Source organism: Gymnodraco acuticeps, unplaced genomic scaffold, assembly GCF_902827175.1.
Source record: "Gymnodraco acuticeps unplaced genomic scaffold, fGymAcu1.1, whole genome shotgun sequence".
In the NCBI taxonomy this organism is placed as follows: Eukaryota; Metazoa; Chordata; class Actinopteri; order Perciformes; family Bathydraconidae; genus Gymnodraco; species Gymnodraco acuticeps.
This window is the reverse complement of record NW_022991375.1, coordinates 3935899-3948555: the sequence shown is the minus strand read 5'-3', so window position 1 is coordinate 3948555 and position 12657 is coordinate 3935899. Positions and strand designations below refer to the sequence as shown.

The window sequence follows — 12657 nt, the reverse complement described above, 5'->3', positions numbered from 1 at the left end:
ATCCAGATTTTCTCTTGCTTTGATGCAGCATTTATACAAGGTAAGCTCTCCAGAGCCCCCAAGCACTGTGCACTTAAAAGTCTGTACAGGTAGTCCCCTTCTTTAAAACTTTAAAACATCATCAACCTGAGCTTTTAGAGAGAAGCATCCACTTTAATGGACAGACTAGCACTTTGAAACGTAGAGAGAAGAGTCGTCTGCGCTGAAGTCAGCCAAATTAATATTTGATGGAGGTACTTGAGTCCCTGCAGGCTGGAGGACTTTGAAATAGTTGTACAAGATGCATAAGGAGACTTTAGAGAAGGAGAGGGGAAGGGAGAATTGGAGCACATTTGATGTATGTACAAAAAGATAGGACAAGACACATTACAGTAGATTAAGAAGTAATGGGAAAGTATCTAAGTAGAAGAGACAGGACCAAATTAATGATTTATGCAAACCCTGCTTTTGATTTAATGTAGTTGTGAACCCTAAGGGAAAATTGAACTTGGTAAGGGACGCCTTTGATATTCTGTAAGACAAAGTTCTCTTCACATTGTCAGTGCATGAATGTGCAGCATATACTAGAGGAGAGGGAGGAGACTATAGACATGTATGGGAAGAGAGAGTCAGGGGAGTCTTGAAGAAACGCCACGTCCTTGACTACTTCGAGAGTCATCAGAAGGAGAGAGAGCTTCAGCTGTAGCAGGCAGACTCTCCTACAGTCAGTCCTGTTGCAGCAGATTAAAGCCAGAGTAACCCTACAGGCTAAACCCTACAGTGCTAAATGAAATCCAGGGAGGTTCGTGAACTGCTTTATATACGACTGCGTGTGCGAGTGTACTGCTTCTGAATGGCTAATGCTTTTATTCCTGTGTTTAGTATGTGTGCTAGTGCGTGCATATGTGCCTGTGTCCTCCATTCCTCTGACAAGGAATCTAGGATCTGAAAAGTAATAAGCGTGATGGTCATTTGAGACTATTCTCAGCATGTCTGTTGTAAATCCAGACAAGAGTAAATCAGCCGACTACATGCAGTAAAGATACTGGATCGGGGCGATGCTTTCTACCTGAACATCTGTCCTGTAACATCTTTGTTTTCAATCTCAGCAAAACATTTACTGCTTTATTATATTCATACCATATACCTTGAAAACTGTATTAAGGGTTACAAAGTCTGCTCTTTTGTCCGTATTTTAATTATTCTCTTAAAGCTTTCTCTAAAATGTATCGTGACAATTGTGTAAGTATGCCCGCCCTGTTCTTGCCTCTATCTTTTGTATTTCTTTGCATGCCATATATCCAGGGGCGGACTGGCCATCGGGATGTTCGGAACGAATCCCGACGGGCCGGTAATGAAGTGGGCCGGTCGGACGATGTGGGCCGGTCGGATAAGTCACTAGCACCCCGCCGTCGACAATTTACTAGCGGTATTTACTTGCGGTACCGAGGTGGGCCGGTCGGAGAAGTCACTAGCACCCCCCCCGCCCGTTGACAATGTACTAGCGGTAGTTACTTGCGGTACCGAAGTGGGCCGGTCGAGAGTCCCGGGCTGATTTGTAGTCCCAGTCCGCCCCTGCATATATCTGTGTATGCAGGGGCAAACAGAGAGGGAGACTTGTGTTTGTGCCTCTGAGACGGCATTTCTGAATGTGTTTCTATTAAAAGAGGCAGCGTGTCACTCTATGTCTCTACCTCAGAGGCTGATGGAGCCATAATAATTTAATGTGAACCATCATGACAGCAGATCCTCAGCAGCCCAGAGCCTCAAAGATCTCCTGTGATACACATTTCCTTTGGGATTTTTTTTATAAAGCAAAGGGAATAAGGCGACGAGTGGAGCTGCAGAGGACGGATGTAGAACAAACAGAAGGATTGGCCTTGTGAAAACAGCAGAGAGAGATGGGAGTTTCGGTGCCTGCGCAGTTATGATCCCTGGATGTATAAGTGTGTGTGTGAGTGATGTGGTTCTCACCTTGCCTCCTGCGACTACTGATTTTCCTGAAGCAGGTCCCGTCACACAACCTGTTGAGCCTCTGCTGTTTGATCAGCTCCATGATCTCGGGCTGGATCTTCTCCTTCAGCTCCCTTCAGAGAAACAGAAAAGGAACACATGATTTAGGAACAATCTCTATCATCTTTAAATCACACCCATCCAGATGTGGAAAGCACAGCAAGGTGCAAAATCCTCTCAGATCAAGAAGTGAATTATTTTAGATTTCCTGACTTTTCTGGCAGCATACAATATTTATCTGACAAAGAAAACTGGATTACGGCTGCCAGGAGGGATCAGAGAATGCCAAACAGCCAGATATACATATGCATGCACATGTACTACACACTGAGAAAACATGTCACCTAACGTCCCAAAAGGCTGATCAGTGGGAATCTGGGCTGCCTCAGCTCTCCCTGTCATTTATTCATGCTTCTTTACGTATGTATGTCTGTGTTGCGTAGGAATATGGAGCACACAGCACTGGTCAACATGAATTATGTATATTATCTACCCTCATCTTTATTTCTCATCATTATACTTGAGTCTTTTCTCTTTCAATGTACCCTTTTTCTTTTCTTTAGAAATATGCAGATTTTTGGTTATCTGATTTTCTACTCTATGCATTTCAATGTTTTGTTGTATTTTGCCTTGCTGGTGTTTCAAACTGCTTCTGTCCTTCTTTCTCTTGCCCCTGTCCTTCAGGCCCATCTGCTCTCACCTCCTTTCATCTGTCTCACCCTCGCTGTGTATTTGCCTCATCAGTGACTCCAGTCATTACATTGATCTGCGGTCGGACCTTCACTCGTGCATCTTTTAAAGAGCAGCTTGTGGGTAAGGCGTGGCTCACCGCAGGAAGGACGGATTTCGATTGCTCTCATATGCTATCCTTCTGACTGAGATTGTTATTGTCGGATAGTTTCGGATGGTCTTGTTAAGGACGTAGCTCCAGTTTCAGTTTAAACTGATTCTTTCCGGCTAATGCAGAAAATCAAATAGACTTGAATTAAAGGGCTGAGGTAGAGTTGTAATAAGGAAGCACTCTGGTTGGTATAAGGTGTTTTAATGATTAAATGCAAGTGAGGCATTCACAGCTTATTACAAACTCCCAGTACCTCACAGTATATCAATACATTATTCCAGCACAGGTGGAGAAGAGGATCAATTGCGGTTTATTTTAAAGTGTTTCGTCAGCAGTTCTGAGATGACCTGCTGCATGGATTATGTGAGGTCCATTTCATTTGTTGGTGTAAGCAACTTTCAGTGCATCCAAAACTTTCCACATAAAGCATAAATATCTGAAAAAGTCAACATGGTATAAAATAAAAAAGACTCTACTGGAGACACAGCTTTGATCTGAAGCCATAAGAGTTCCTCTTCACCTTCTTTTGATGTCTAAAGTCATTCTCTGCGATAATTGATGGGAGAAATCTGGCAGCACCTTTAGCAGGCAACACGGTGCTCCTTTAAATCTGCAGTCTGACACACTCATTATGTTTACAAGTCATGAGTGTATTGATTAGAGGAAAATTCCACCCTCGGGTAGTCTCACGCTGCTAAAGAAAGACTCATTAGCCTGTGATGTTCAATGCTTTCCACAGCCATTCTGTAAAACATTTTTTAAATTTAATTTAAGGGGCTAATTTAGCCATAGATTGAGTGTAAACTTGTTAAATTCTGCTTGTTTTCCCTAGTCAACACATGAAATACAGTGTTTAATACATAATACAACTTTGAACCTAACTCTGAATGTAAATGAGATAACTACATCATTAGTTTTCTCTGCAACTCCTTTCGCTTTTGTTCTGCTTTTCTCCAATAGGATTAATTGGCTGCTAAAGTTTGGTCTCTATCCTTCCAATATCGATTAAATAAGCCCGTGGCTCAACATTGATTACTGTTCAGAGGGACAAGCTCTCTCTGTGAAACGATTTTCCAATAGTGCCATCTACTCCATTAACTGCAGGCAGGACAAAACAATGTTCTCCATTACAAGCCCTGCATCCATGATCAGTCAATGGATGATCTATTACAGAAAAGTTCTCCATGCTTAGTGAGGGTCGTTAATGGAGTATTCACTAGGAATAGCATTTGCAGAAGATTTGAATTTATTGCATATTTTCAATCATGAGAGGAGAGCGCAGGTGCAACTGGCTGTGTGCCATTAGCTGGCATGTGGTTGACAAATGAAAGAGAGAAAAAAAGAAGCAATTACAAGCACATTAATGACCACGGCTCTTTTTTTGAAGAAGCAAATCATGTCCTCATTTGAGTCTTAGGCCTGATTAGGGAATATCACAGAGCACTTCCTCCAACTCTACAGAAAAGGTCTGACTTTTCTTTGGGTTCAGAGTGTATTTTCCTCTAAAGCTGTAAGACCTACAGTATGCTTGAATACAATTTAAGTCCATCTATTCATATTAAAGGAGCAGTTTGTGACAGATTGTTACCAACTAATTAACACCCACATCTCCTTTCCAAAGCAGTTTGGAGAACTACTACTTCGGGCCAAACGTAATCTTATCTTCAGGTGATTAAACACATCAAAACTAAATAATATTATAATTAATTCTGTCAATAGATCCCCCTTATCCTCCTACATGCTGCTCCTTTAAGTAGCAGCAATATGTTACCATCTTCCCAACAAAGATATGTGGGACAGTTCGGACCACCACCCTCTAATAAATGTATCAACACTATTCGTATACTTGACTCACAGGATGGGCCGGGACTGGAAGTCTTCCTGATTCATCCTTTCCGACTGGCGTATCTTCAGGATTTCTGTGTAGCTCAGGTTCTGCAGGCGACTCTTGAACTGGTCCAGGGAATTAGGCTTCAGAGTGAGTGCTCTCATGATCTGCTCCCTCACCACCTGCATTACCTGCAGAGAAGAAGAGGAGGGAAGGTGAGATCATCATGGATGCAGGAGCCATACAAAATGAAGAAGGAGTGTAAGTGCGTGTGAAGACAAAGTCAGTACAGTCAGGAAATCAAAACTCCTGTTTTTAGGGAGTCAGGGGAAGCTATAAACTTTTCGTCAGTCCCCGACAGGATTAATTTCTTTTTTTGACACTCAAGTCTATAATCCAGTCTGGTGCACTGAGCCTTGGGAGGAAAAGAGCCAAGCAGAATAATTCAACGGTGGCTAGTCAACTGTTAGCCCCAGTATCACGGATCAGTGAGACGCATGACAGAACTTGCCTATAATACCCCAGCTAGCTAATACCATTAGTCTGGCTGTGACTGCAGAAGCATGACATGAGTGCTGTTCCAAGTCATCAATCCCAGTCGAGGGGACTTTGTGATCAGCGGAGGCAACACTACAATAGGAAAGCACTCCACAAACATAAAACACTTCATGCATGTCTACATCAATTAGCCTGCCGTGTACGCGTGGCTGTCAGAAGATAATTAAAGTCTACACACAGAACTGTGTGTGAAAAAATCAAATCACCACCAGCAGTGCGCTAACAATATCAATCCTATCGACTATCATGGACCACAGGCTCGTACTGAAAGATGATATCACCTAAACCAGGGATGTCAAACTCAATTTCATCACGGGCCACATTCGCATAAAGGTTGCATTCAAAGGGCCGGTTGTAACTATATAAATATATCATATATATATATATAATATATAAAATAATGTATTATATTACAATATTGCCTCTGAATTGGATTATTATGAGATAGGATAATAACCAGGGCTGCACATAACTGGTGCGCATGCGCACCTCCGCCAAAAAAAGAGCACCGGGTCATTTGAAAAAAGGCGCATTTGCGTACCAACATTGAGAGAGAGAGAGGGAGAGGAAGAGAGAGAAGGGAGAAGAGAAAAGAGAGGAGAGAGGAGAGAGAGAAAAAGATATGTTACGGCGCTGTTGTTATTAGAATCTGGTGCTAGCTGCTCTAACGGATGTAAGAAGAAGATGTTTCTACAATAATGTGGAGGGAGAGCTCTCTCCAGTCAGACTGAGAGGCTGATACTACAGCTCAGTGAGGTAAAGGACTCTGAGGGTTTAGATAGTTCACTTTAGTCTAAGTTATCTCAGTGGGTCTCAAACGGTTTGGTCACAATTTATGTAAACACATATTTCCAAGGCACTCCTTTATAATTATTGGGATAAACAGGTGTGAAATCATTCCAATGTATACTATAGGACAGTAACCAAAAATATCCTTTAAAACTGGAGAGATAAAAAAAAATGCATAAATAAATAAATGTTAAGGTAGAATAAGATATGAATGAACAACACAAATAAAATAAGTTACATTCATTTGTTATTGGCTATGGTAGGTTATTGTTTATGTTCACATAGTTATTTGATTACATCCACTTGTCTAAGATGACAACAGAGACTTTCGACCCAAAACCAGCTGTTGACTTGTGGATGCAAGCATCTAATCGCAGACTCAACCAGAGAGAAAGAAGTAGGCCTACATCATTAGCTACCATGTCTGACAGAGAGGAAGACAGTGAGGAGAACAGTCAGGAGGGTAGTGATGACAGCTTGTAGGATTACTGGTCGTGCTAATGTTGTCTTGTGTTCACCTCTGCATGTGTGTTCAGTACCGTGTGTCTGGCAAATAAAGTCAAGACCCCCTCAAAAGTTACGGTTTATTTCATTTTAAGGATGAGCACCAAGCAACATCTCCAGGTGCTCCTTTGAGAACCAGGGCAAAAAAGTTATGTGCACCCCTGATAATAACTTAGTAATTAACTACGTCTGAAAGCAGAAGTCCAGGGCAAATAATTGCAAGTCTCTTCAGTGCGCTTGTCACAAAACGAGATGCATTGTGGGACATGTAGTTTATGGGCAACCTGCTTCTGTAAAGTGGCATGTAACCGTATAATAAACGTATTATATTCTTTGCAAGCTCTTGCGGAGCCACATAAAATGAAGTCGCGGGCCGGATTTGGCCCCCGGGCCTTGAGTTTGAGACCCCTGACCTAAACTTATCCACATATAAAAGTAATACAATTAATAAATTAGTGGTCAGCTAAGGGGATTTGTATTTGACATTCTCCTGTTGAATCTGATAAATATTTTAATAGTTAACAAGTAATAGACAACAAATTGTGACAAAACCAAGAGCCTAAACTGAACAGCATTTAAACACCTTTTGTTATATATAATTAAACCCCAGTTTGAGCTGCTTTACCAACTTGATTTCCTCACAGTTAATAAAGCACTAATTCCTATCTAAGTATAACATCTCTTCATCCTTCTACACATAACCCTGAGCGTCAAGGAAGTGAGCCCTAACATGAAATATTCAGTGACAGCAGCTTTCATTCAGTTTTGCAGCCTGCATAATTAGAAATGTACCAGTAATATGACTCAAAGACAGATTCTCTATTTGTGGAGGTGTTCAGCCCACAGACCGGGGACTTCACCGGGAGCAAACATAACTCCTAATGTGCAGAAATGGTTCAAACCACAGAATTTCACCTGTCAGTGGTTTCCTCTCAAAACTCAGCACAGCTTTACAGAGTTTGGATAGACGAGGGCTTGTCCTTCTGAGACACAGTAGTGATATTTGACTTAGAAAATGAAGTTGACTTGGCGTCATAACATCTCTGAGCAGCGCTGTTCCACGTTGTGCAGATGTGAAGGTAGACGTGACAAGGACCCCTGAATATAGATCAGCCTCGTTAGCAGCCTCCTCCGGGCCTGCAGATGCTGGATCATACCGAGGTGAAGAAAGAGACTCTTGACATTGCTCGATGATTTCACTCTATTGTGTATCTTTTCTCTGTTTGCCTTGTTGATTAAATGCTTGAGTATTCTCAGCCTCTGCAAACACTTTCTCACAATACATGTTGACTCTATTCCAATGACAGGCAATAAGAGTTAGCATTTATGTTTTTGGACTTTCTTTATAGGTGCCGTGTTCTCCTGTTCTTTACAATTGGGTTTCATTTGGACACATCCAGCTTAAAGGAGCCATATTATTCTAATTTTCAGGTTTATATTTGTATTTTGTGATTCTACTGTGACATGTTTCCATGCTTTAATGTTCAAAAAAGGTATTTATTTTTCTCATACTGCCTGTGCTACAGCACCTCTTTTCACCCTCTGTCTGAAACCAGAGCCCAGTCTGATCTGATTGGTTGGACGGTCGGCTCTGTTGCAATTGGTCAACTGATTAGAGATGTCCCGCCTATTAGCCTATCACGTACAATGTGATAGCCGATAGAAGTGCAAATGTCCAATGGAGGCGTTTCAGGCAGGGGGGAAGTGAGTACTTCTCTGGAAGTAACTTTGGGATTTTAGCCTTTGCAGAGCATTTACATGTTCAACAACCTATAGAACACATTACAGGAAATGGAAAACCCAAAAGAGCATAATAGGGCCTCTTTAACAACCATGCCAAAACCCAGAGAGCCGAGATCACAAACACAGTCTTATGTAATATTAATGTTTCCGTCTGCAAGGCTATTACTCATCAACTTGCTAACCTCTGAACTAACACTCGTCAGATTGAGCAAGCGGTGTGAAATGTACATTAAAAATAGAAGATTGGAGCTGCCAAAAATGTGAAATATGAACAGCACAAACCTGGCACCCAAAACCCAGGACGACAAAGGGGATTGAGGATAATCCTCTTGAATCAGCAGCACAAATGCGGTGTAAAAAATGCATTAAGAGCTCTGGACTCAAATTCCCCGTTTAAGATGCTGCCGCTGAACAGTGAGAGCGCTACAAAAAGGATTTACCCTATTTTTCTAACTCTATATCTGATAAGCCCTGAAGTTAACACTCAGCCCCCACCACAAAAAAAAAAACTGGAATAAAAAACTGATTACATAATTGAATGCAGGGATTAATACACTAATATTAACTGGCATTTATATTGATGCAGAACACCAGTGATAAAAAAAAGTTGATCTTGGTTGTTAAAAATGAAGCCCTGGTCGTTTTCTGGGTCGACACTTATTCTGACTGTGTCAAGACTCTGAGTTTAGGTGTAGGCTTCCGTAACCATTAATAAAAGGAGGAAGATTTATTATTCTTGTAAGCTTTTTGCTCCAGTTCATCCATCCATAAAAACAGCTATTTAAGATGACTGCCATGTTTTAGGGAGAAACGGGTGTCTAATCAGCTAAATGTACAACTTCCAGTACTGACATTTCCAGCCTCCCCTCCTCCTCATGTTTGAGGTGAAAAATGAGCAGAGAAACGGATGAAGCCACAGCTTGCAATCATGCTACGAGAGATTCATCACTCCTGCCCACTAATTCTAATCGCAACTTTCACAGAGTTGCCCATCAAACATGTTCACACACATACACCCTCCTACTATCCTGATAATTAAGTCTCAAATGTATTTATTTTCTCATTAGGATTACAAACGGTCTGTTAGCGTGTGTAGTAGGGACACTTTTCCCCTTAGCTATTTAAAAAATAAAGAAAATGGAATAACCAATACACTTTGTCAACCATTTGTTGTCCCCCAAATCAACACAAATCTCCCGTGAAATCATAAAAATAGCAGTAAACTTTGAATTATTTGATGACATTGTCACTGGCAGCTTGCTTCTCCAGCCCTGGTGTTTCAGCAGAGCTGTCCCAGGGGATTCATTAATATGCCTTGTTTGCAGTCATGTCTCCGGCAGGAAAACAATTCTGTTGGCCCATGTGGCTGCACTCATGCTAATTAACAGCGTGAATATTCATCACATTTAATATGAACACATGGTCCTTTCAAAACAGGGCAGAGGGGCAATATGAATATTTTATGTTCATCCTCCTTTTTCATCCGCTGATTGCTCAGAGAACACCTTGATAGAGGTGGGATGACGTCAGCGCTGGAACACATTTAGGTTCAGTTTGTCCCGCAGTCATCTCAGCTGCACTAAAAATGATCTACACGCAGAATTGTCTATCGTCAGAGCAGTTGATCCAAGATTTATCTCTTCTATCTTGTACACCGCTATTTCTGTCTTTCTGTCCCTCTCACACTAAGCTGTTCTAGGCCATTACACTTTTTTGTAGCTCTTTGGACAGGAAGCTAGAATTATATTAAACGCTGTCTCATGAGCCATCTACAGTAGTACACGTAATGAAGAGCTGGCCACACAGACTCCTCCACCCTCACTCTCCTCCTCCTCCCACTCTCTCCTCAAACGGGACAGTTAGGCAGTTCCTCTTTCCCCGGAGTCGCCCTACCATCCATCATCGGCAACGCATCAGCCGTAAAACAAATTACCAACCAATCGACTGTAGCCGCTGCTCCATTTACCAAAGAGGATGCTAATGACATCATTTAGCAGCTGTCAGTCAAATGCTCACCCGCCACTCAAGCCTGGGTGGAAAATCTGGCGTTTGCGCTGGAGAGGTACTTTGCTGGGCAAATAAGGCGGTAATCACAGAATAATGACTTTGCTGATACTGCCTGAAAGCAATCAGAAAGTCTATCTCACATGCTGATAAGGGGGAGGTGTGTTTCTGGATTTAAAGCTTTGGAGTAGACAAATCACGCTTCCTTGCCAACATACAAAAGGAAGCATTCACACACGTGTTCACATGTCAGAGAGCCCGTTTCTTTTTAGAAAGCAGCAGAAGAAGAGAATGCAGGGAATCCATTTTGCTGTTATTGAAATGGTCATTACATTCTTTCTCTCTGCCACTCTTCTATGTTAATTGAATAATTATCTCCTTCAAAGTTGACCATGTCATTAAAAATAAAACAATGCCGCAGAGATGGACATGAAAGGATGCTTTTCTCTTATCATGCAGAGAGAGGAGAGCTGCTGCGGGTTGCATTACATTTAGAAGGTGATAAAACAGCATTGAATAAATATCCCCAAAAAAGTGTTTTAGAAGCCGACAGGACTGAAAATATGAAAACGCTGTGGTCTTTGATTTATTGCTCTAATATCAAACTCAAGGCAAAGCCATGGTTGTCAGTGTTAAATCATATATATATTCTAATACATTAAACCTCTTGGCCTTAAACCACGAGTATAGCTAGTACTGGATCAAATCAAGTATTGACAGGTTAACTACGAGCCTTGTTTGTCCACTCTCTTTGTAGGCAACAGATATAGTTTACTTCTGGTTTCTGAAATGATAATGACACTAATATATTCCAACAATGCCAACTGTGCTGTTGTTTTGCCCTGTCACCCGCAATGTCTGTGTGAGAGGACGTTTGGCAGGGCACAATAAAAACACAGATCTCCGTCTGACAGGCGTTAGAGACACACACACACTACAGCGTCTCTTTGGTCACAACACTGTGCTTCAAAGGCTAAAGAAATCTACTTCTTAAAACAATAATCCACATTGCTCTGCGTGTCAGATGTTACTGTGCTATAGTTAAAATGGCTGCAGAGACTTTGTACATGACATAAAGGTGGGGATTGTCAAATGTGACGAAATGAACAAGGGTCATGTAAGGGACAGCAGCAAACAACTACAGGTTGTCCATCAGCATTAGCTTTGATTACATAATTACAAATCATTAGTCAATTAGCGGATTCGTCTCAAATGTGAGGACCGGTTGCTTTTCTCCATTTAATATAAATGTCAATTGAATATATTTGGGTTTTGGACTTTTGGTTGAACAATATAAGTCATTTGAAACATCGCCGGCGGCATAACATTTTCCATTGGTGTATGTCTTTTTTTTTTTTAAATCATTATTATTTTATATTGAAAAAAAATGGCTAGTTGCAAACCCATTAATAACCTTTCACAGCATAATGTTCAACCTTTATAGATAATTGTATCTCAAGCATTAATGTGGTGGCACCTTTACACAGCTTGATGTGTTGTATAAAATGCCAAACAAGAGACAGCGTGGGAGTGCTATTTCATAAAGTGTGGAACAAGAGGTGAACGCCGCAGACAGATTCCCAGCTTTTCTTGTTAGACTCTCCTGACAACCCCGTCATGGCTCTGTGTTAAGTCTGCTGAGAGCAACTAAGTTGAAAAATGCAGTACTTTCATCCATTAAAATGTAAATGATGTATCTTTCCCCCACACAGCTGGTATGTAAGGAGACACTGTATCTGGGTATTTCAATAAAATAGAGTGGTACTGTAAGGGGTGAATGTGACTTTAAAAGCGCAGTGAAAGGCAGCTTTTTCTCTATTAGCGAATGCCTTGGGGACCTTTTTTTGACAGCATTACTGCATCACAGGGAACAGCACATACTGTATTTGTAGGCAAGATATATATACTCAATGTACACACTTGTACTGCACACACACATTTCCTTTCTCACATGCATTAAACAGAATGAACAAACGCCAATAACAGAAAACAAAACTACTAGTGACCGTTCCCTGTAAAATCCCAATATTCCCGTGTCCACACACGATATAAAGTACATCTGGAGACCTCTATGGATCAATCCTTTTCTCTGTTCTTCACAAGTGATGCAGGGTTTGACGCCAGCTGTTGCGGATAGCTGTTGTTTCCATATTTAGAGTGCCATCTCTGCACGCCCAGACAAACTGTCAGAGGAGCTCTTTTTCAACAACCGGCTGTGAGGTGCAGCACAGCCCATATGGATGACTGGAGAGCAAAGTCGCCTGGGAAAACGCCATTTACTGCAAGTCAAGAAATGCTGATGAAAGTGTTGACCTTGGCACAGCTTTGCAGTAATTTATTATGACACAAATGTTGCAGGAAATATGAACGTTCTGCTTTAATTGTCCCAGAGGACTAG

The 12657-nt window shown here is 41.4% G+C and overlaps 2 protein-coding genes across 6 annotated transcripts in view; one reads left to right on the top strand and one right to left on the bottom strand.

Annotated features, from left to right (window-relative positions):
* Positions 1-12657, top strand: part of si:ch211-193k19.2 (uncharacterized protein LOC100034574 homolog) — a 1126861-nt gene that overhangs the window by 450949 nt on the left and 663255 nt on the right. The gene's annotated exons all lie outside the window — the stretch shown is intronic.
* The window catches only part of elmo1 (engulfment and cell motility 1 (ced-12 homolog, C. elegans)), a 99196-nt gene that overhangs the window by 6485 nt on the left and 80054 nt on the right, over positions 1-12657 (bottom strand). For all 5 annotated transcript variants that reach the window (XM_034240955.1, XM_034240954.1, XM_034240952.1 and 2 more), the window contains 2 exons: positions 4689-4852; positions 1954-2066 (listed from right to left, as the gene is read on the bottom strand). In XM_034240955.1, the coding sequence (XP_034096846.1) occupies positions 1954-2066; positions 4689-4852 (277 nt within the window). The remainder of the gene's footprint in view (positions 1-1953; positions 2067-4688; positions 4853-12657) is intronic.